General features: G+C 45.8%; 2 protein-coding genes across 29 annotated transcripts in view; one reads left to right on the forward strand and one right to left on the reverse strand.

Moving 5' to 3' along the window:
- The window catches only part of NUP88 (nucleoporin 88), a 38,776-nt gene extending 29,061 nt beyond the window's left edge, over positions 1–9,715 (forward strand). For 2 of the 4 annotated variants that reach the window (XM_021067743.2, XM_021067744.2), the window contains exons 9-17: positions 2,724–2,814; positions 6,036–6,137; positions 7,474–7,632; positions 7,900–8,025; positions 8,129–8,194; positions 8,307–8,387; positions 8,638–8,764; positions 8,927–9,045; positions 9,474–9,715. In XM_021067743.2, the coding sequence (XP_020923402.1) occupies positions 2,724–2,814; positions 6,036–6,137; positions 7,474–7,632; positions 7,900–8,025; positions 8,129–8,194; positions 8,307–8,387; positions 8,638–8,764; positions 8,927–9,045; positions 9,474–9,537 (935 nt within the window). In that variant the 3' untranslated portion in view covers positions 9,538–9,715. Of the gene's footprint in view, positions 1–2,723; positions 3,399–5,669; positions 6,138–7,473; positions 7,633–7,899; positions 8,026–8,128; positions 8,195–8,306; positions 8,434–8,540; positions 8,765–8,926; positions 9,046–9,473 lie in introns of those variants that run through there. The other 2 variants (XR_014821752.1, XR_014821753.1) reach the window with 2 other exon arrangements.
- Positions 9,716–9,967: 252 nt separating this feature from the next.
- The window catches only part of RABEP1 (rabaptin, RAB GTPase binding effector protein 1), a 265,849-nt gene continuing 251,727 nt past the window's right edge, over positions 9,968–24,089 (reverse strand). For 11 of the 25 annotated variants that reach the window (XM_084985855.1, XM_021067731.2, XM_084985859.1 and 8 more), the window contains 6 exons: positions 22,023–22,163; positions 18,338–18,527; positions 17,750–17,805; positions 14,543–14,641; positions 13,531–13,647; positions 9,968–12,812 (listed from right to left, as the gene is read on the reverse strand). In XM_084985855.1, the coding sequence (XP_084841981.1) occupies positions 12,711–12,812; positions 13,531–13,647; positions 14,543–14,641; positions 17,750–17,805; positions 18,338–18,527; positions 22,023–22,163 (705 nt within the window). In that variant the 3' untranslated portion in view covers positions 9,968–12,710. Of the gene's footprint in view, positions 12,813–13,530; positions 13,648–14,542; positions 15,558–16,370; positions 17,806–18,337; positions 18,528–19,976; positions 20,710–21,012; positions 21,119–21,878; positions 22,164–24,089 lie in introns of those variants that run through there. The other 14 variants (XR_014821746.1, XR_014821744.1, XR_014821734.1 and 11 more) reach the window with 9 other exon arrangements.

Here is a 24,089-nt window from a genome sequence, read left to right on the forward strand (position 1 = left end):
TCCAATCCAAGAGCATGGTGTGTCTTAATCCATCTGTGTCGTCTTTGATTTCTTTCAAAACCATATTCTCTGATGACATGATCTCCTACATAGTTAGTCATAGGGACCCATTGGAAAACTATTTAAGCTGGTAAATGAGTTCAGAGAGGTTGCAGGATATGAGATCAGTAAACAAGTATCAGGCCTAATGAAATTAACAAAGCCAGTGTTTGTGTGAACAAACAACACACTTGTTCCAGAGTGTTCCAAACACACTCTGGAAACTAGAAAGCCTTCTTGAAAGAAATAAAAGAAGACCCTAAATAAATGAAAAACTTCCCAGGTGCATGAATCTGAAAACTTAATGTTGTTAGATGGCAGCAGTCCCCCAGCTGACATATAAATTTGGTACAATCCCTATCAGAATTCCAGCTGCTTTGCAGAAATTGGCAAGCTGATCCTAAAATTCATATGGAATTGCAAGTGACCTAGAACAGCCAAAACAATCTTGTAAAGCAGGATCAAAGTTGGAGGACCCACATTTCCCAATTTCAAAACTTAGGAAGATCCAGTAATCAAGACATACCAAGTTTATATTGACATAAGGATACGCATACAGGTAAATGAATAGAATTGAGGGTCCAGAAATATGCCTTTACGTTTTCAGTAAGTTGGGTTAAAGAGGGTGCAGAACAATTAGAGAAAAGAATAGTCTTCAACAAATGGTGCTGGGACAAGTGTACATCCACATGCAAAAGAATGAAATTGGACCGTTACCTCACACCATACACAAAAATGAACTCAAAATGGGTCAGACTTAAATATAAGAACTAAAACTTTAGAAGCTTAGAGGGAAACACTATCACGAAAGTGAAAAGACAACCCACAGAATGGAAGTAAATATTTGCAAATCACATGTATCTCACAATGGACTTGTATCTAGAATATGTAAAGAATTCTTAGAACTCAATAAAAAGATAAGCCAATTTTTAAAACAAAGATTTTTAACAGATACTGGCCCATTAAATTATATACAAATAGCCAAGAAGCACATAAAAACATGCTTAGCCATAGAAATGAGATGCCCCAAAGCCACAAGATCGCCCTTCACACCCACTAAAATAACTAAAATAAAAAAGACAGTTCTTGTGGCTCAGGGGATTAAGGACATGGCGTTGTCACTGCTATGGCTGGGGTCACTGCTGAGGCTCGGGTTTGATCCCTGGCCCTGGAACTTTTGCATGTCTTAGTCATGGCCAAAAAGAAATAAAAAGAAAAGAAAAAAAAAGGCAGTTACAGGTGTTGACAAGGGTGTGGAAAAATAAGGACCCCCTCACACTGCTTATGGAAACGAGAAATGGTGTGGCCGCTTTGGGAAAACAGTCTGGCAGTTCCTCAGTTGACTAAACATAGAGTTACTGTTTGCTCTAGGGCTCCTCCAGAGTGTATACCCAGAGAAATAAAAACAAATGGTTATACTTGGATTACACTTAATACACATGAACGCTCATAGCAGCAGCATTCACAATAGCCAAATAGCCAGGCGTCCATCAGCTAATGAGTAATTAAATAAAATGTGGTCCCTCCAGGCAATGGACTCTGACTCAGCAAGAGAAAGGAGGGACTGAGAGCTGCCCCAACGTGGATGAACCCTGAGAACGTTATGTGAAGTGAAAGCAGCCAGTCACAGACAACTAACCACATGTTCTGTGATTCCGTCTATATAAAATGTCCAGAATGGGCAAGTCCACAGAAACAAAGTGGATTAGTGGTTGTTGCTTAGGGATGGGGTGATTGGCAGAAACTAGGAGGTGATTGCTAGTGGGTATGGGGTTTCTTTGTGGCTAATGAAAACACTCTAAATTTTTCATGGTGAGGGTTTTAGAGTTCTTTTAGTAATATACTAAATATTCTAAAACCCCATTGTATTGTACAATATAAATGGGTGAGTTGTGTGGCATCGTGAATTACATTTCAAAAAGCTGTCATAAAAACAGAATGGGTAGGAGTTCCCTTTGTGGCTCAGTGGTTAACGAATCCGACTAGGAATGATGAAGTTGCGGGTTCCATCCCTGGCCTCGCTCAGTAGGTTAAGGATCCCATGTTGCCATGTGCTGTGGTGCAGGTCACAGACACGGCTCGGATCCTGTGTTGCTGTGGCGTAGGCTGGTGGCTACAGCTCCGATTAGACCCCTAGCCTAGGAACCTCTGCCGCGGGTGCGGCCCTAGAAAAGAGAAAAAGAAAAAAGAAAGAAAAGAAAAAAAGAATGAGTGGCTCAGCGGAAACGAATGTGACTAGTATCCATGAAGATTCAGGTTCAATTCCTGGCCTTGCTGATCTGGTGTTGCTGCGAGCTGCGTTGTAGGTCGTAGGGGTAGTTTGGATCCCATGTGGCCGTGGCCAGCAGCTGTAGCTCCGATGGGACCCCTAGCCTGGGAACTTCCATTTGCTGCAAAAAATAATGGAATTGGTGTGGGCGAAGAAGAGACCCGAGGGATTGATTTGTGGATGGTTCTCCTCAGTGACACATTTCTGCATTTATAAACTTGCCCAAGGATGATCCACTTTCCTTCTTTAAGTTGAAATCTAGACCCCTGTGGCAAGAGGATTTCTATGTCAGAGGCATAGCCTTAAGAAGCAATGGTCCGAGACAAGAACTTAATTGCATTTAGCTCATACTGTCAGCGTTTTAATTTGGAGACTTTTGTTTGTCAGTTAACTTCTATGATGTGCTCTCTGGCAGATGAAGAAGATAAGGACAGCTTGCAGGAACTAGCTACCGAACAGAAGTGCTTTGTAGAGCATATCCTCTGTACGAAGCCATTGCCATGCAGGTAAGGACCTTCTCTCCCTTCCAGACACAGATCACAGGTATTTGTTTCAGCAATTTGGGTGCCCCCCACCTGTGTATAGGGCACATTCGCATGCAGATGTGGTGCTTGACCCCTAAGAGTGGGTTCATCAGAAGCTCTCCGTGCTCAAGGCCACTCCACAGCCACTGTCCCATCTGGGAGATTGTTCCTGTCAGAGCCCCAGTCTTTACTTGGCTCTTTTTTTTTTTTTTTTTTTAAATGGCAGCAGCCACAGCATATGGAGGGTCCCAGGTCAGGGGTCGAATGCTGTAGCTGTGGCAATGCCCAGATCCTTTATAACCCACTACAGCACAGCAGGAACTCTACTTGGCTAACTCGGATCCTTCTTTTTTTTTTTTTCCTTTTTCTTTTACGGCCGCATCCATGACAGTTGGAGGTTCCCAGGCTAGTGGTCTAATCGGAGCTGTAGCTGCCAACCTGCGCCAGAGCCACAGCAACACCAAGTCTGAGCTGCATCTGTGACCTACACCACAGCTCACGGTAATACCAGATCCTTAACCCACTGAGCGAGGCCAGGGATCGAACCCACAACCTCATGGTTCCTAGTCGGATTCATTTCTGCTGCGCCACAAAGGGAACTCCTGATCCTTCTTTCTGATCTTTACTTAAGGTCAGTTCATAGAGGGTTTCCTTGGTTCCCCAGAATCTCTTATTCTCTTATTATTTTCTTTTCTTCATAGCACATACTTAAATTAATGTTGGTGTTCGGTGTCTGTCACCACTACTAGAATACATGTGTTTCACGAGGGCAGAGACCATGGCTGTCTCTTGGCTGCTTTGCATGTCTGTATACTCAGTGTCCAGCAGGGTGCTTACTAGTCACTCGGTAAATATTTGATGAATAAGATAAAGGGAAGTATCTAGACTGATTCTCAGGTTTCTACCTGGGATGACAGTAGATGTGGTGCCTTTCAGAAAAATGGGTCAGAGGAGGAAGAGACATGTTAAAGGGGGCACCTGGAAGCTTCTGTTCCAAAGCACTTCCACGTGGAGAAGCCCAGGAGGTAGCTGGACATGTGGGTCCGAGCTGGGAGTGGTCTGGGCTAGGACAGCCGGGATGTGGCAGTTGTCAGCACTGCAGCCAGGACTCTGCTGGAGGCTCCCCGGGAAAGGCCTGAGTGAGCAGAGGTGACCTGAGCAGAGAGTGGAGGATGAGGAGCCCAGCCCAGAAGGAAACTTGAGTCAAGGCTGCCAGAGAACCTGAGGAATCTGCGGGGGAGATGCCAGGGAGGGCCTTTCAAAGAGGAGGCAGCGGGCAGCAGCAGAGCAGCGCAGAGCAGTAGAGTCCGGATCCGGCACACAGGGTTCACTGAGAACCAGGGGGGAGCGGTTTTAGGGGAGAGGATAGCCTGGGTTGAAGATGAATGGGGAAGAAGGCAATAAAATCTCATTTAGATCTATTTCAAAGACAGATGCACAGCATTGCTTAGGAGTGAATACGTGTATAGATGGGAAAGCTATAAAATGGAGCGAGAATGTATCATAAACACTACAATTGTCATTATTTCTCTGGCAAGTGGGAGCTTTTCTTCTTTCTTGTCTTTTCTAAGGCTGCACCCACGGCATATAGAGGTTCCCAGGCTAGGGGTCTAATTGGAGCTGTAGCGGGGGGCCTACACCACAGCCACAGCAGTGCGGGATCCGGACGGTGTATGCGACCTACACCACAGTTCATGGCAATGTTGGATCCTTAACCCACTGAGTGAGGCCAGAGGATCGAACCTGCAACCTCATTGTTCCCAGTCATGATTCATTAACCACTGAGCCACGAGGGGAACTCCTGGAAGCTTTGATCAGGGGGGTCACAAGCGAGATCTTAGGTCCCCGCACTGTTCTCATTCTCCACCTGGACAGTGGTGACAGGATGTGTATGGGAACCCCCCTGTAGGTAGATCTCACACCAAAAATATAAAAAATGTAACCTCCTGGGAGTTCCCAATGTGGCCCAGCAGTAATGAACCCAGCTAGTATCAATGAGGATATGGGTTCTATCCCCGGGTTAAGGATCCTGCGTTGCTATGGCTGTGGGGTAAGCCGGCAGCTTACAGGTCTGATTCAGCCCCTAGCCTGAGAGCCTCCATATGCCATGGGTGCGGCCCTAAAAAGCCAAAAAAAAAAAAAAAAAAACCACCCTCCCCTCTGTAAATAAAAGTGAATGAGAGACGTGGAGGGACCGTGCTGCAGGCTACTGTTGACAGACTGCTGGTTCTAAAGGGAAGGGAGAAGGACTAGGTCGGGGAGAGCTTGAAATGTCTGGTAGGGAGGCTTTGGGATGGAAGAGATGCGGGCTTGTTTATAAGCCCAGGGAAACTAGACAGTGGCGGGATCTCTTGGAGGAGGTGAGAGAGGGCATCGTCCTGGGGCAGAAAGGAGCTTGCGGGGAGGCGCGGGTGGGTGGGCTGGCCGGCCGGAAAGAGTTCTTGTCTGGGGCCCTCGGTTTTCAGTCTCTTCAGTGACCTGAGAACCAAGACGAGGAGGAGCAAGCTGTGCAGTAAGTCCTGTGACGTAGGGGTTGGCTCTGTTGAATTTCCTTTTTCTCATTTATTTTTCATCTTTGGCTTTGTTAAAATTTTTTTTTTAATGATTTATTTATTTATTTATTTTGTCTTTTTGCCGATTCTTGGGCTGCTCCCTCGGCATATGGAGTTTCCCAGGCTAGGGGTTGAATTGGAGCTATAGCTGCCAGCCTACGCCAGAGCCACAGCAACGCTGGATCTGAGCGGCGTCTGCAACCTACACCACAGCTCACGGCAATGCCAGAACCTTGACCCACTGAGCAAGGGCAGGGATCGAACCTGCAACCTCATGGTTCCTAGTTGGATTTGTTAACCACTGCGCCACGACGGGAACTCCTCTGTTAAATTTTGAATGTGAGAAAGACACTAACGTCCCCTCGCCAGTTTCTGAGCCCTCAGTCTGGGTCGGGTGCTTGGCTCAGTGTACAGTGGCTTCATCATGTCCCTGTAACTGCTGAGGTGACAGCGAGCACCGTGAAGCTGTGGGTCCTTGGTGACACAAGTCACGTGACAGCTTTTTTCAGGTTTCCAAGTCAATGCCGTGAGGTGGCTGCACTCATCTTGTTTCCGAGGCAACAGTGAGCCTAGGCCTGAGGCCACAGCTTTGCTGTTGGAGCCACTGCTTTCACTACTTCCTGGTTTAACTGTGCCTGTGTGTTCTTCCAGGGAGCCAGCTCCGATTCGAGGATTCTGGATTGTTCCCGACATTCTGGGGCCGACGATGATCTGCATCACCAGTAACTACGAGTGCCTCACAAGGCCCCTGCTGTATGTCCCCCTTGTAACACTTGTTGACTCTGCCCAGTTTGGGCCGGGAAGATGCCCTCCGCAACTGACCTAAAGATACATGGTTCACACTGGCTTCTGATTGGAGGGTTGGAAGGGTGGTTATTTCTGTTGCTCCTGCCACCTCTGGAAGGGTTTATTTTAGGCCGAATTTCCAGCATCTCCTCTGGGAAGCCGAGAGTCAAGGCCTTTACTTCCAAGTGCAGAAAGAATACTAAAATTGAATACTGAACTCCGTTATCAATGAGTTAGAGTTAATTATTTCAAAATTTAACTATGTGCCAGGCTCAGAAGTAAGCCTGCATTGCCTCCTGTAATCAGAGCAACCCTTGTAAGGACAGCACTTGTCACCCTCATTTTGTAGAAGAGGCAACAGGCGAGAGGGAGGTGCCGAGGCCCCAGGTAACACGTGGACCTGGGCTGCAAATACAGGGCTTCCGACGTGAGAGTCCGTACTCTGACTCTCCACTTCTCCATCTCTGCCAGCCTCTTGGGGCTGTCATAGACTGTGTTAACTCTGGAAGAAGGTGGAATAAACCGAACCCATAGGCCTTGTTCCTCTTGAGGAACCGTATTAAGCTATAAGACCATTTTTCAGCAGTCCTGGAAGGTCATCCTCTGGGTTTTATAAATGAAGAAATAGGAGTCTAACAAACCCCTGGAGTACTTACTGGAACACTCCCGCCGCTGTGTCTCGGTGTCAGCTGAAAGCATGTGCTTCTAGATATTAACATTGTTCCAAATTCTGGCATTAATTCACCCTCCTTAAAATTTCCAAACTCTTTGAAAAGTGACAAGTTATACAATTTGGAAAGGAAAATAATTATCAATTCTGTGCTATTTATGCTACAAGAAACTCAAAACCAGCAAGACTAAATGAAAGTATTAAAATCACTACAAAAAACTGCCTTTTGCCTCAACATGGTTTTTTAAAACTTCTCCTAACTCTTATAAAATAAGACCTAGTCATCCTAGGATACTTGAGGATAAAAACATAAATCCCAAAGGGGGGGAAAAACGTTTAAATATTCGTTATCTAGAAGTCATGTTTCTGCCAACTCCCTGAAATACAATTTGTCTATAAAGTAATGTTGCTGTTTTAACAAACTCCCAGATTTGAATTATTGCCCAGTCACCGACTTAGCATTCTGTTGAAGTTTGCAGTCTTTGATTCAAGCTTTCTGAAATTGCCAGTGAGTTTATTTGTAACACTTTGTAGTTTCTTATAGTCTCAGAATTCTGGATAAATGTAACTTATGCTCTTCTCTAATGCTGACAGCAAGTAACTCCATGGTAATAAACTTTATTTATTTTGCAGAAGCACAGTCCATTCAGCGTCTCCTCCCCTGCTTTGTACCCGAGATGATGTGGAGGTTGCAGAGTCTCCCCTCCGCATTCTGGCTGAAACCCCGGATTCTTTTGAAAAACATATTAGAAGCATTTTGCAACGTAGTGTTGCAAATCCAGCATTTCTGAAGTACGGGATTTGGGGCATTTAGGTGTTTAAAACTGGCTCCCTTCTGTTTTCATATACTGTTCATCCTCTCTGTCCTCAGCTTTTTCATTTCGTATACTTTTTACTGTGTTGAAGTTGGGAGAAAGGGCGTATGTAATTAGGAAGGGAGACTAGAGGTGTGGAGGCGCTGGAGAAGGATAATCAGGACAGGTTAAAAAGTGGCAATGTCTGAGTTTTCAGTTGTTTGACTCAGCTAAGGAAATGATGGTAGGATTTTTTTTTTAAAAGATCGTCTGAGAAAGATACGGCTCCTCCTCCTGAAGAATGTCTTCAGCTCATCAGCAGAGCCACCCAGGTGTTCAGGGAACAGTACATTCTTAAGCAGGACCTGGCGAAGGAGGAGATTCAGCGGAGGTAGGACGGCCTTTGTTCACTCACCGGTCAGGCTCTGGCTGGTGACTGACGCTGTATCACGGCCAAGACCGGCTTCTGATTAAATTGCCTTTTGTTCTTCAAGGGTCAAACTGTTATGTGACCAAAAAAGGAAACAACTCGAAGATCTCAGTTATTGTCGAGAGGAGAGGTACGTGCCAGAGCTCGGGGTGGGGAACAGCTGAGTCAGACTGGAACCGTATCTTGCTCTGAGATACAGAACCAGCTTAGTTGGCGTCACCATCCATTTTTTATGCCACTAGGAAAAGTCTACGGGAAATGGCTGAGCGCTTAGCTGACAAATACGAGGAAGCCAAAGAGAAACAAGAAGATATCATGAACAGGTCAGTGGGCTTGCCACGCTGAGTTCCCGAGCAGGCACCACGAGTGGTAAGTGCTCGGGTCCTGAGAGCGTGCGGTCCTCCCTCTGAAGTATCCTTGCGGGGGGTGGCGCGGTGGTGCTTCCCCCACACCCGTCCTATGGGGGCCTCCTTCAGAGACACCACGGTCCCGAATGAGGAGCTTTGGTCAGCATCATGTTCCTGCTAAGGAGCCACGATCTGAAGCCGAGATGTTTGCTCACCTTTTCTAAAGGATGAAGAAAGTACTTCACAGTTTTCACTCTCAGCTCCCAGTTCTCTCTGACAGTGAGAGAGACATGAAGAAAGAATTACAGCTGATACCTGATCAACTTCGGCATTTGGGCAATGCCATCCGACAGGTAGGGATGGACCCAAGGTGGCTACCTTTGGCACTTTTTAAATTGAAGTGTTCCTTTTACAGAAAACAATTTTATAAAATGTAAAAAGAATAGGCTCAAGTAGATACTATGAACATGTATGGCAAACCCTAGCTAAAGTATCTGTTCTCTTTAATACTTAAGGTTACCATGAAAAAAGACTATCAACAACGAAAGATGGAAAAGGTACTAAGTCCTCAAAAGCCCACCATCACTCTCAGTGCCTACCAGCGGAAGTGCATCCAGTCCATCCTAAAGGAGGAGTAAGTAGCACTACCGGCCAGCTGTCACTGCCGGGTACTTTTTCCCTTGCGACCTGCCAGAATCAGCCTTTCTTTTTGCCCAGTTCAGATCACTTGATATGTGCATGTCAAGTAAGTACGGGGACGGGAAGCATAAGATGGATAAGGACTTAGGAGAGGATGGTGGAAGGGTCAGAAAGGATGTCTGTCTTGTAGTAGAATTTGGGTGTGTGGTCCAGGCGTTCCCCAGTGAATGGGCTCCAAACTGCTTCTAGCAGCTGCACGACCGTACTTGCTGCTGCTGGCCTTCCGTGAATTACGTCCCTACCCGTCGGAAACCTTAAGCCAGTCATTTTAGCAGAGCACTTCTAAGCTATCTCAACATAAGAATCAATATTAATGGCTTATTCAGTGCTTTCCCCAAAGCGAGTAACGTTATGATTTTACAGGGGTGAGCACATAAGAGAAATGGTGAAGCAAATCAACGACATCCGAAATCATGTAAACTTCTGATGCCACCAGGAACAGGTTCATCCCTGCAGTTAACACAAGTGAAGGCTTAAACTCAGTGTAAGATGAAAAGCAGCATTATCTAATTTATAAAGACACATTTTGGATGAGCTTTGGTGTGGGTGTTCATCACTTTTTATACTCATTTTATAATTATTGAATAAATGCTTTTATTTAAAAATTGGAATGTGATTTATGCATGGTCAGGTCTAGGACTGTATTCAGCAAGGGCCTAGTAGTAGGAGGGGAAGAAGGCCTGAGACTTTCAGCTGCACACTGCCAGCCCTCCGTGAACCCTCCTGAGTTTTCTCCACATTGGAGCAAGAATAAAAACTGCACTCATTTTTAAGTAGCAGCACCAGAAATTTTACTAATATGACTCTGTCCTAGGGACAAAGCCACAGGATTCAAAGGAAAAGGCCACACAGTACACTAGAGGCAGCAGCTTTTTTAATTTGAACACTTTCTTAAGGACACGCCTTCAGTACAGTTAACAAATGGTTATACCTGAAATCTGCTCAGAGCAGCACTCAGGATCCACAGTTGCAAGGCCACTGCTGGCTCACTTCCTCGACAGGCAGTATTACCTTTCAGAGCTGAGTCTGAAACCTTAAGCCAGCGCTGTGTCCCAGTATACGCCATGGAGGGTACGAGGTGCACGTGGAGGCCCTCAAAGGGAGGAACTAATAGCCTGGTGTACGGTGGATGGTTCTGTCCTTCAGCTGTAGGTCATGTTTCTGTACCTGTCACTGAGTTCTGAAAGGTAATACCGTATCTGCCTAGAAATGGCTTGAGCGACTGCCAATTAAAAGCCACATGGAAGCAAGGTAGGTTACAGGTAAGAGGTCAATCAGGTTAGACATGCGCAAGAACACGTGTACACAGACGGAATACAAGCACAGGAGCACTCGTGAGACCCAGCTCATCTTTTTTCTTGAAGGGCTAAACCCTGCCTTCTAAATACGTTTCCCGCTGATACAGAAAATCCAGTTTAGAGAAGTGTTTCATACAAAAGAAATGGATTGTTAACAAAACCTAGAGTCTCAGTTTGGGTTTTTCTAGGATATTTTTCCAACAGTGGCATCTGCCACTGTAGAGACTGCTGACAGTTCCGTAATTGTGATTTAATTGATCTGCTACCATCTCATGGAGAAAATCATCAGCACGGAGCTCAGTCTCCACCAGGCAGTTCCCTGGAAGCTGTAGTTCAGTTCATTCAGGAAAATTATGACTTATCCATCTGGATTTACAGTGCCAGATTTTTTTCTTTTTTGGCTATGCCTGTGGCATGTGGAAGTTCCCGGGCCAGGGATTGAACCCATGCCACGGCAGCAACCAGAGCCACAGCAGTGACAATGCGGATCCTTCATCTGCTGAGCCACCTGGGATCTCCTACAGTGCCAAAATTTTAATAATATGAAACAAATTAGCTTGGCATTTATCCAAGGGACTAATCTTATACTTACATAATTTAAAGTGATTGCGTTTTTTGGAATTAATAAAATGTCCTATAACTCAAGGAACATGTATGTTTTCCTTTAAAGGAAATCAAGGAGCACTTGATACGAAGGGACTTTAAACCAATTAAAATCGTGTTTCATGCATGGCAAACCTATAGCACTATTTCCATAATTAGTATTTACTTTCAAATTCATAATCATGAATGTGTGACTACAGCAATAGCCCAAGGAATGAGGTATGTCGTCCTTATCTTGTCCTATGGAAGACAGAACTAAAGCTCTTTAGGGCTAGTCCATTACGACTTCATTGATAACAAAGACAGTTCACTGTGAAGCCACAGAATCTACTCAGTCCACTTAATTCCCATCTGGTTCCTTCACATCCTCTGCTGTCACACAACACCAATCACAAAAACTATTTGAAAACAACAATTTTACTTCTGAGCCATCTGTATGATGAGTTAAACAGTGTAGCCTTCCACGGCCGCCAGCACTGCAGGTAGAGTGCACGTGACTCCGTCCCCGTGCCTCTGCAACACTTCACCAGGCTACGCGAAGACCACCTGTCCACTGACACCTTCCCCACGCCCGAGAGGAATCGAACTGCACAGAAATGACAAAGCAGGTTTCCAAACTGATGAACTAACTGCGTTTTCCCCAACTTCACCATAAGCATCATCATACTCCAGGTCTAAATGAGGAAAGGAAAATACAAAATCGGTATCTGCCAAACCAAGTGATCACCATGTCTGTATTTGACACTTCTTGAAACAAACAGTACTAAGGCCCACTGATTCAAATTGAAAACAAGCAGCAGACTTACAAACTTATACTAGATGTCGTCAGACAGCTGTTTTTATTAGTATTTTTTCCACTGATCCGATAGCTAAACTAAAACAGTTCTCAAAAAAGTAGACGGTGCCAGTTCCGCTTGACCCTGGTACCTGTGGGCCCACGAAATTTACCCAGAATTTACCCAGGTAGCAGAAAAAGTGCTTCCCAACAGTCTCTTGTGCTTTCCTTTAACCTCGACTTCCAATATATACAGCCCCAGCCAAGTTTTCAAATTCTCATAATTAAGCTCCAATCCAAAGGAACTGGGTTTTTTGTTTTTTGTTTTTTTTGCCAGCATCTTGTTACGGTTCTCAGGCAGGTTTCAATAGCATTTAAGGTCCTCCAACACAAGATAAAATGGTTTTTTAAAAAACACACTGAGCTAGGAAGCACAGTCACTCCAATGACCTGCGCTCAACCTTCATATTTTAATATAAAATATTCATACGGCATACTATACCTCTCGCCTGCTAGCTGAATACTGTTACTGATGAACTCTAGACAACAGAAAAAAAATCTCTCTTCCAACAGCTATGAACATGAAATGTCATTCCAAACACTACTGGGATGGTGCTTTAGGGTAGGGAAATGTTGGATAAAGCAGGCAAGGAAACAGCACTTTCTCCATCACCAAATCTGACCCCACACCTGCTGGAATCCAGTCTGGAGTCTGGTCAGTGTTCCCATTTGGAAGGTCTTTTTGCCGCAGATTACCCCGGCTGTTTGCTGTTCCTGTGCTGCAGTCTTCGCCCACTAGAATCAAGCATTTCTCCAGTCTTCCTTGAGTGTGACTTCTTCAGTTAAGAGTTAAATAATAATTAATGTTGCTCTAAAGATGAGTTAAAAACCCAAAGTGCAGGCTAGAGTCCTGCCATGAGGGTGTCATGTCTCAGGGAGCTGGTTAATGTCTGTCAGTTTGGTATCATTCAGAATGGCCCGGATTCTCTCCAAGGAGTCTGCTTGCCGGATCCGCTCTAATTGCACCTAGAAAAATACGGCAGTGAGGTAAGTGCAGGTGCTTCCTTTCTAGATTTTCTGGTTTAGGTGAAATGGAGATTAACTCACCAGAGAAGAGTCCCTTCAAAGAAAGGAGGCAGCCAGAACAACTGAATTGAAAAAAGAACTCCCACAAGGTGCCGTGTAACAGACCCAGTGTAAGTAAGGTGCTGGGACTGTGGAGGTCAATGAGACTCAGATTCCTGACCTCGGGAGAATCCACAGTTCAGCGGGGGAAAAGCACGCTTATACAGAGCTGGAAAGGGCTGCACGGGGAGGGCAAAGCTAAGCAGGGCCTTGAAGGAAAGGAGCAAAGGGGTGATGAGACAAGGGTGCTTCCAGAGGGAGCACCATGCTGTGGGCAAGGAAGCACAAGTAGTTTAAAAAAAAAAAAAAAAAAAATCACACATAAAACAAAATGTAAGGCAGAGGGATGAACCACACGTGCATGGTCATGTGGGCAAGGAAACCAAAGGCCTGGCTGGGAAGGGTCTTACATGGTGAGTGTGCTAAGGACTAGACCCCTAAGGACCAGCAAGAAAGAGCCACAGCCAAGCAGGTATCTGGGGCTGGGGCACGGCCGGCAGCCACAGTCTAACCCTCCAGCTACTGCAGTGGTCCAGCCAGGGACTGGCAAACTCTGTGTACCAAGAACCCCTAGAGCGCCTCCCTAGTGCTCTGTCGAGGGGGTCCCCAAATGCCTCACCTGAAGGGTCTGGGAAAGCTTCACAAAGTCTCTCTGGACTTGTTCACTGACATCTAGTTCTGTCTGCAACCTCTGAGCTTTGTTCTTCTCTTCAAACATTAGCTGTTCAACAGTAACCTGAAAAACACAAGCCCTGAGTGAGGATTGATGCTGCAGAGCCACGGGTCAGAATCACTCGGGAAATCTGGGCACTGTCATTCCCTACAGCTGCAGGGGAAAGGCGGTGCCCAGCACTGTCCCTGGTCCCCTCGGTCTCCCTTCATCCTCACAGGGCAAGGGTGCCAGCCACCTAAGCTATGCACCCAAGGTCCTAAAATGAATAGAGGATTAGAGCCAAAATAAGAATACGTGAAAGTGCTGCACGCTGCCCCTCGCCCCCAGCAGCCCGGGGGCAGTGATTATTCAACAAGCCGCTGCTCTAAGATCAGCAGCGATCACAGCAACAAGGGGAGAAGCTTTAGGGGTTTCCTCTGACAACCACAACCAGAAAACTCTTCAGCAGGACCCCCTGGAAGCCTTTCTAAAAACAAGGAGCTATCAGACAGCAGGCACACAACACCTCTGCACTTAAAGGTCTGGACCACACAGCCCACTGGGACCATTTCTAGGAAACTTCCCCCAGTTAGTCCCACACAATTCATGCTAACAGGACTCAGGACTTATCAAAATTTAGGCAGCAAGGATGGTTCAATGCAATATATGATAAATCAGTCAAACGGGATGACACTTCCAAAGCTGTGCCTCTGGCTATGGCAGTGCCAAGTGTGCTTCATGGCCTTTAGCTCACTCCCTAAAAAGCCAGACAGGCCTATGACACCTCCAGAGCTGAGAAAGAGTGCAGACCGGACCCAGCTCTACAGAGATCAACTCATTCCATTTAGTTTGCCAACACTCAGAAGGTGGCGCTATTCAAAGCAGCACTGCTTTAAAAAAACAAAAACAAAAAACAGGGAAGATGGGATCACGCATTTCTTGCACCGCTTCTTTATTAAACTACCACTAAAAATATCACCTTAGCAGCAGTTTCTTTCTTTAACTGTTCTTCCAAAGTGATTTTCATTTCCTGAAGGCTCTCAAGATGTTGAGACTTCTCTCTTAAAGTGGACTCCAGCTGTGAAATTAAGAAGGAAAAAGCTGAACTCCTGCCTGGAGGAGCCTGAAGCCTGGAGTTATACCCAAGCTCTCATCCTCCTAGGCCTTGGATACTGGCTATGCTTGGACTCCTCTTCTTACCTTTGATACCTGGGGATTTTCTATTTGTTTTTCAAGACCTATTCTTTCTTTTATTAAACACTGAGCACCTTGTATAACTGGGTCCCTTTGCTATACAGCAAAAATATGGCAGAACATTGTAAATCAACTATAATAAAAAATTTTAGAAACAATTCAAAAAAAGAAAAACAGCAAACAAAATAAGATGAAAGAAATAAAATTAAATATATCCAGTGTTCAAAAAAAAAAAAAAAAACAATAAGCACCTGCTATATTCTAAGGCCTGGGGATGTAAAACTCAGGAGGCAGGCGTATAAGTAACCATGGAACATGAACATGGATGAAGAAGCATTTGATTCTGCCTGAAAAGCTGGGAAGGGCTTCCTTGAAGAGATGACGTCTGACCTTTAAAAGACAGAGAATTTAACAGGGGAAGGAAGAGTGGTAGGCAGAAGGTGGAGAGAACTATTCCAAAAAGAGGGAGTTAATGACGTGTAAAAAAATGCATTAAGGAACTGTGCTGGGTTCTTGCTACATTACAGCACAGACTGCTGGGCCCTGGAGGCTGAGCCCAGAGGGGCAGGGATGAGGCAGGAGACCCTAGCGGGCTCAGGAATACAGATAAAGGGACCTACTGAAGGGTCTTAAACCAGACTGGCTCATAGTCGAGTCCGTAATTTTTTTGTCTTTTTTAGGGCGCACCCGCGGCATATGGATGTTCCCAGGCTAGGGGTCTAATTGAAGCTGTAGCCTCCGGCCTATGCCAGAGCCACAGCAACTCAGGATCCGAGCCGTGTCTGTGACCTACACCACAGCTCACGGCAATGCCGGATCCTTAACCCCTGAGCGAGGCCACAGCTCACGGCAATGCCGGATCCTTAACCCCTGAGCGAGGCCACAGCTCACGGCAATGCCGGATCCTTAACCCCTGAGCGAGGCCAGGGATCGAACCCGCAACCTCATGGTTCCTAGTCGGATGCGTTAACCACTGAGCCACGACAGGAACTCCAAGTTTGTAATTTTTAAAGATCACCCTGGCTGCAGTGTGAAGATGAATTGGAAGGGGATTCATTTTGGAGGCAGGAGGAGAAGTCGCTGTTACAACAAGCAGGTGAGCAAGTGAAGTCTGAACTCGAACGGGGACAGTGGGAGGGGAAAGACAGGACACCTCAGAACACTGGCAGCTTCTGCCACTGCAGCCCTGATAGCGCCGTGGAGACAGCAGGGGGCTGAGGAGTGACTGGGAGGTCACAGTGACTGGGAGAGGACTCTTTCAAGGACCTTGGGTATTAAAAAGAAGAAGGAGGAATTTGCGTCATGGTGCAGCAGAAACGAATCTGACTAGGAACCATGAGGTTGCAGGTTTGATCCCTGGCCGCTCAGTGGGTTAAGGATCCTGCAATGCCGTGAGCTGTGGTGTAGGCTGGCGGTTATAGCTACAATTAAACCCCTAGCCTGGGAACTGCCATATGCCGAGGGAGCAGCCCTAAAAAGGACAAAAAGGGAGTTCCAGTCGTGGCATAGTGGTTAATGAATCCGACTAGGAACCATGAGGTTGCTGGTTTGATCCCTGGCCTTGCTCAGTGGGTTAAGGATCCGGCGTTGCCGTGAGCTGTGGTGTAGGTTGCAGATGCAGCTTGGATCCCCCGTTGCTGTGGCTGTGGTGTAGGCCGGCGGCTACAGCTCCGATTGGACCCCTAGCCTGAGAACCTCCATATGCCGCAGGAGCAGCCCTAGAAAAAGGCAAAAAGACACCAAAAAAAAAAAAAAAAAAGACAGACAAAAAAGAAAAAAGAATAAAGATCGGTAGCTGTAAAGACAAGTGCAATCCAAAGAGAAACTTTCGCCCTCCTACCAGACCTCTGGGCATGTTTCTGCACAATGGAAAAGACCAATGAAAAGGTCAAAGTTCAAGGCCTGCACTGGAGGGGAAGACAGAGAGGATGCCAGGGAGAGACAGGAGGGATTCAAGTCAAAGCACGAGTGCGGCGTCCAAAGCCAGAAAGAACGTTGGAAGAAAAGAGAAAATGTAAATAAGGAGCCAAGAAGCTGAAGGTGGTCCAGCTGCGACAGGGGCGCAAAGCCATCACGTGCCACCAGGGGGCGGTGCGGTGAGTGGTGACTGAATCTTCGCTGAGAGGAATAGGAATGGGAGGGAGCAACTGAGGACAAAGGAAGGAGCCGGTGACAGTGAGAGCGTCAGGGCTCCTCATTCCAGGGGCCCCAGCAGCCTGGGGCAGAGGCAGAGGAGGACACCGGGGTTAATCCAAGGTCGGGTGGTCTCCACTGAGGGCAGCACATGGACAAGGAATCAGAGGACTTAGAGGTGTTGGGAGACTGGCCGAAGAGGCAGGCCGGGCCGGAGGAGCGCAGAAGCCAAGAAAGCAAAGCCCAGAGGAAACTGATAAAACCAGGCGAAAAGGAACCGTTCAGGGAACTGAAGGTCCAAATGAGGTTCTGAGATGAACGCAGGGAGTTAAGGGCTGGAGAGATGGCACATCGGGACGTGAGGCTGGAGGGAGAGGTCAGAAGTGCAGGCAGGCGTGTGGGAGGGACGCAGGGTGGGGGCAAAGGTCCCTGAGGCCTGAACAACAAGGCCTGGCGCCGAAGGGCTCCTCCACCCAAAGGTGTTCGTGTTGTCTAAGAAAAGACGACTAAGGCAGCGCGAAAACAGCACCTCCGGTTTGTAAGCGGGTCTGTTCTGTCCACTGTCGCGTTAAGTACGTATCCCGTCACCACCACGCCTTGCCTGTCTTCCTACCGCAGCCGAAGCTCCAGGCCAAGCGACCTCTTAGATGTCCCTGTATCTCCCCCAGGAAACACAGAACAGACTCTCACGGAGGGCGCCACCGTCACGGTGTCCATACACCACTGTATCTTCCCCAGCAGTTCCTTAAAGGTGGGTCTAGTCCTCACTATCTTTTTCACACCTTGAGTCTGGCACAGCAGGATTCAGTAAATAACCACTGGCTGCTGACAGAACCAGTTGGAAACTCATGCAACTCACCTGTCCTTTTTCTACTTTTATTCTTTCTAATTCAGCTTTTAAGCTGGAAATGGAAGCTAGAAGGAAAAAAGGAGACAACACGTTAGCGTTTAAATTTTTTTCTTAAGACGTGTCTTCTACCCTAACTTCATCTCACACAATGAGGGGCGTCACGTGGTGCGTGGGGTGAGGGAGGGGGAACCAACACCCCTTTCTCAAAATGAGCTGCGGCGGTAAAGCCAGAGTTCACAGGAACAAACACCACGTCTGCATCAGAACCTACACCTAACTCTGGGGGGTGGGGACGGGGGACTTGGTCAATACTTCCAAGGCCTCCAAGGAAACGCCCCCTGTCTGCTCCTACTCCCTCCCCAGGGGTCTGGCTTCAGGCACCGAGTGTCCTATTAAAAGCAACTGACCACAAAGTCAGGCTTTGGTTTTGTTGTTGTTACTCCTAATCACTGGATGTATTAAAACATTTGGAAAAAGATGAGGCCTTACTTAGTCCTGTCCTTTCTGTTTTCCATATTCCATGACTGTATTTCTTACAACCAGAAAAAAGTCTTATTTAGTGCTTCCAATTCTAAACTACATCACTTTTATTTTCACCTATTTCTTCCTTGCAGTTTTCTATTTCTAGCTGCAGAGTTTCTTCGAGGTTCTCTTTTAAACATTGTTCGGCTTGAATCTGCTCTTTCAGGAAAAGTATTTCAGCCTTCAGCTTCTCCTCCATGTGATCGGCTGCTGTCCGCACGTGAACAATGTTCTCTCGGTATTTTAATACCAACTCCCGGAGCGCCTGAATTCAAGGAACAAATGGTTACTGGGCTTAAAAGGATGAAAGAACATAAACAAGAAAAACTAAAGATTTTCTGTAACCAGAATTTCAGATTTTTTTTTTAGACAGTTCAAAACTTAAGACTTTGAACTCCAACCCACTCTTAGCTTCAAGGGGCAGGTGCCAGGCCAAGTTAATACTCAGTATGCTACAGAAATAAAATATTGCCAACCAAAACATGTGTATTGAGAAATACATGTTTTTCCTCAAAACTCTTCAGAAACAGAAAAACTAAAATGTTAATTGACTTGCAATGTGGGATTCACTATGAACGGCCTAGACACTTGCATGATTACTTGAGAGGAGTTAGTGAATGAGGACCACAAAGACTGAGACGCAGAAGCAAGTGCGAACTCCAAGAGGACAAAAATTTCCTTACTTTCTCATTCAAATACTTATTGAACATCTGCCACAAGCAAAGTACTCTTGGGCCAGGGGCAATTATGGTAAAGAATGGCTTTTCTAAGGTGATGGCTGTTTTGCTAGAATAAATTCAATTTAAATCTGTTTTATTTTTTTCCTAAATTGTAGTTGTCTTCTTTTAAAAATCCTCCCAATTACAAACTAAAGCAGCTCTCAAGTAAAAACCGAGACTCTTAAATAACCACCAAATGCATATAGATTAAAGAACAGAATTTTAAAATAGGAACTGAAAAACTGTAACAAAAAACATTTCATAAGATTTATTACTGAAGCAGCTCTCAGAATCAAGGATTATGGGCTGGACTGGTTATAACCCTCAAATAATACTGGGTTGTTTTTGTTTTTGTTTTTGCTGTTTTGGGCCGCGCCCAGGCTAGGGGTCAAATTGGAGCTACAGTTGCCGGCCTACACCACGGACACAGCAACTTCAGATCCAAGCTGCATCTGTGACCTACACCCACTGAGCGAGGCCAGCAATCAAACCTGCAACCCCATGGTCCCTAGTCAGGTTCTCTTCCACTGCGCCACGACGGGGAACTCTGGGTTTTTTAATTTTAATCTAAGTGTAAAAAGTCTCCTGGACATGGAAGAGAGGATTATTTCCTGCCGAAAGAGATGACGTTTAACAGAGGTGGAAAATGGCATGCTGACGGCCAGAGACAGGCCCTCCAAACGTTCTCTTTGCCCAGATCAGCCACCAGTTCAGAAGGAGAGAGCTCCCCTGAGTGTCGGTATAACCTGAGCTCAGACCACACGATGAGGGAGGGCGGGGAGCTAAAAAGCAACGAAGACTGTGTAAACCAGTAAATGAAAACGAAGGGCATGTCAATTATCCATATAGGAAAAAAGAATGACGAGCAAACTGCAGAGGTTGAATCTGCAGGGTGAGATCTGGGAAAACTGTGACTCAGAGGAACAGGACACTCTTAATGTGCGACTTCTTTAACAATTACAATTTTCTTTTAAAAGAAGATCTTTCGAGAAATATTTTTCTATTTTGTTCTGAAAACTGCTCTAAAATTAAAGGAAAAAAAAAATTGCTCTAAGAAATCTCATCTTTCCTTCTACTATTTAGAGTATTTCTTTGGATTTAGCCTAGGGTGATATTTTTTTCTACGTTGAAAGGTTTTAAAATGCATGACTACAAAAGCTGGAGAAAGCTGAGACAATTACGAATACCTCAGGGACACTTCTGGTTTTGCAGCCAGATTTACCCAAGCACAAAAAAAGGAAGTGACCAACTGCCATAAAAGTTACTTGCAGAGAGAAGGAGGCCAAGTGTGGCAGACCCCGTGCGCGCTACACAGAAAAACAAACCTCACAAGGAGCCAGCATGGCGGCCCCTGCAAATGTGTAATTTCTGGCACATTCTCAATCTGGTCCTGCAAGAATAATACCTTCGATTTGGCAAAGGATTCTTAGATATGACACTGAGAGCATGAGCAACAGAAGAAAAAAATAAAAATTTTCTTTTCTTTATCAAAATAAAGACCTTTGTGCTTCAAAGGACACCATCAAGAAAAAGAAAAACATAATCTGGGAGTTCCCGTCGTGGCACAGCGGAAACGAATCCGACCAGGAACTGTGAGGTTTCGGGTTCGGTCCCCGGCCTTGCTCAGTGGGTTAAGGATCCGGAGTTGCTGTGAGCTGTGGTGTAGGTTGCAGATGCAGCTCGGATCTGGGGTTGCTGTGGCTGTGGTGTAGGCCGGCAGCTGTAGCTCTGATTAGACCCCTAGCCTAGGAAACTCCATATGCCGTAAGAGAGGCCCTAAAAAGCAAAAAAAAAAAAAGAAAGAAAAAGACAATCTACAGAATAGGAAGAAATATCTATAAATCATTTACCTGACACAAGGACTTGTATCTAGAATATATAAAGAACTCGTAACTCAAAGAGTTTCCGTTGTGGCTCAGCGGTAACAAAACTCACTAGTACTCATAAGGATGCAGGTTTGATCCCTGGCCTCGATCAAGGGGTTACGTATCCAGCATTGCTCTGGCTGTGGCAGAGGCTGGCAGCTGTAGCTCCCATTCCACACTTAGCCTGGGAACTTACATATGCTGCAGATGTGGCCCTAAAAAAAGCAAAAAGCAGGGAGTTCCCGTCGTGGCGCAGTGGTTAACGAATCCGACTAGGAACCATGAGGTTGTGGGTTCGGTCCCTGCCCTTGCTCAGTGGGTTAACGATCCGGCGTTGCCGTGAGCTGTGGTGTAGGTTGCAGACACGGCTCGGATCCCGCGTTGCTGTGGCTCTGGCGTAGGCCGGTGGCTACAGCTCCGATTAGACCCCTAGCCTGGGAAACTCCATATGCCGCGGGAGCGGCCCAAGAAATAGCAACAACAACAACAACAAAAAGACAAAAAAAAAAAAAAAAAAAAAAAAAAAAAAGCAAAAAGCAAAAAACAAAACAAAACAAAAAAACCTCATAACTCAAAAAATAAAAAATAAAAAGCAAAGAACACAATTTAAAAGTGAGAAAACATTCCCATTGTGGGGAACAGCAGTAACAAACCTGACTAGTAATCATGAGGACACAGGTTCGATCCCTGGCCTCGCTCAGCAGGCTATGTATCTGGCTTTGCCGTGGGCTGTGCTACAGGAGTGTTAGATAAAGGGTAAGAGGTTCCATTACCTCTTCGGGGTGATGAAAATGTACTAAAATTGTGATGGCTACACATCTGAGACTATGTTAACAACCACTGAATTGTATACTTTTTTTTTTCTTTTTAGGGCTGAGGGGGTGGCATATGGAAGTTCCCAGGCTGGGGGTCAAATCGGAGCTACAGCTGCTGGCCTACACCACAGCTCACAGCAATGCCGGACCCTTTAACTCACTGAGAGAGGCCGGGGATCAAACAGGCATCCTCATGGATCCTAGTCGGATTCGTTACCGCAACGGGAACTCCTGAATTACACCTCAGTAAAGCCTGTTTTAAAAAATAATTTTGCAGCTATTTCAGAAAATGTACTTACCTACAAAATTATTTCAGCGAATGTCCCTGTTTACATTTTTCATCACATAGAAAGTGAGTTACCTCTATGGTGTCCGGGAGAATGAAGTCTTCCGCCTGCTGTAATGACACATGCAAGCTGTGCTTTCCCTGAAGACTGTCATTATCTTTCTGTAACCTCACCAGCTCTTCCGAAACCTGCTCCCGGGACTGCATCAGCACTGCCTAAAATGGAAACAGATACGAATCACAGCCAGGAAGGCAAATCTTATCTGCCGAAAAGTGCACCAGAAAAAAAACAAAGGCCTAACCAAATGAGGACGAGGATGAAGGGTAGGTAATAAAGCTCTGTAAGACTTCAAAAGCAGCTCGAGATTTTTTCTGATTCACAGCCCTTACCTACGTTCGAGGGGACAGGAAATGAGGCAAGTATCTGACTCATTCTCCACAGTTTCTACCAACAGCTCAAAAGTGCTTGGTTCCCCACATCCCTAGGACCAGCATCTCTAGCTCAATGGAAGAGGCCGACACAATCAAGACCCATCGAACAAAGAGTGTACCCCAAGACAACTCCCAGTTCCTCACGGCACAGTCCACAGGAAGTAGGGAGAAACACAAAGGCAGTGTCTTCATCTTCCCCTACATCTACCTACGTTCAAGCTCAGGATCACTGTGAATGGCCCAAGGACCCCAAATATTAGAAGCCCTCAAGAGGCTCTCTGCTTAGGAAACACAGAGATATGAGTTGCTCAGGGTTTTTTGGGGTTTTCAGGGCCACACCTGTGGCATATGCATGTTCCCAGGCAAAGGGTAGAACTGGAGCCACAGCTGCCCACTTAATGACACAGCAACACCAGATCCATGCCACGTCTTGGACCTACATCACAGCTCATGGCAACGCTTGATCCTTAACCCACTGAGCAGGGCCAGGGATCAAATCTGAGTCCTCATGGATACTGCTCAGCCACAATGGGACCACCTCACCTTTTTTTTTTTTTTTTTTAAATGGCCACACCCACAGCAAATGGAAGTTTCCAGGCCAGGGACTGAATCTAAGCTGCAGCTGTGACTTACACTGCAGCTGCAGCAATGCCAGCTCCTTTAACCCAACGCACCAGGCCAGGATCAAACCCACACCTCTACAGCGATCCAAGCGCTGTGGTCAGATTCTTAACCCACTGCACCACAGCAGGAACCCCACTTGCTCATTATTAAAATGGAATATGCTCCTATTCTGCTTACTGATGTATAAAGCAATTTTTGGTATTTCATATGAATTTATATCAATATAAAAGTCGAGCTAATTTGAGTATAAGATAAAATTCTACAAAAGTATTTCTAGTAAGTCACTGAACTTAGATATATACGTAAATGGAGATTCCGCACACACCCAACATTTATTTAGCAGCTACTACTTTACACTAGGCATTTTGCTGCCTGTGGGGATATAGAGGGTTGAAAAACAAACTTTTGCCCTGGAGAAGCTCATGGTGCAATGGAGGGAATAAGAAGTCAACCAAAAGTTACCCAACCATACAAGTGCTCTAACAGAGAATGGGTACGGCAGTGATGAAAGGACAAAGGGTGCCTCATGAGGGAAGAGGGTTCGAGAACATTTCCCAGAGAAGGTGTTCACTGTATCCTGAAAGACAAATAGGCTGCTGGTAGGTAGCGAAGGTCACGCTTAAATTCTGGTTAATTCTCCTGGCTCTCAGACCAGAATCAAATGTGCTTTATGCTCACTTTTCAACCCATTTACAACAAAATACTAGCATCCCACTTCCTACGGAATATGAAAGACGGGTTTATATTTGCTAATTTTGTAAAGAGAAAAACAGAAGGATAAACCACAAGTAAATGTAAACGATCATGTGCGGAAGGGGTGGGGACACGGGGACAGGAGCAGGGAGTGAAAGTGCAACGTGTGAGTGCTGATACACGCTTCCGGTTCTGACCCGAGAACCACGCTCCATGCTCAGAAAACAAAAAAGTAAATCAAAGAAGAAGAAAATCCAAAAATGGAATACACGGTTTGCTCCATTTTGTTTCTGCGTGTAATTAAATTGCTACCACAACCGCAGAGAGAAAAATCAATGCAAGTAATTTTGCACACAGCACCCAGACGGTAAACCCTTATCTGGGATATATTCT

The sequence above is a fragment of the Sus scrofa genome, chromosome 12 (assembly GCF_054392235.1).
Source record: "Sus scrofa isolate SSC_HxYL_T2T_F1_AM1 chromosome 12, Sscrofa_HxYL_maternal_Yorkshire_Landrace_v2.0, whole genome shotgun sequence".
Classification (NCBI taxonomy): Eukaryota; Metazoa; Chordata; class Mammalia; order Artiodactyla; family Suidae; genus Sus; species Sus scrofa.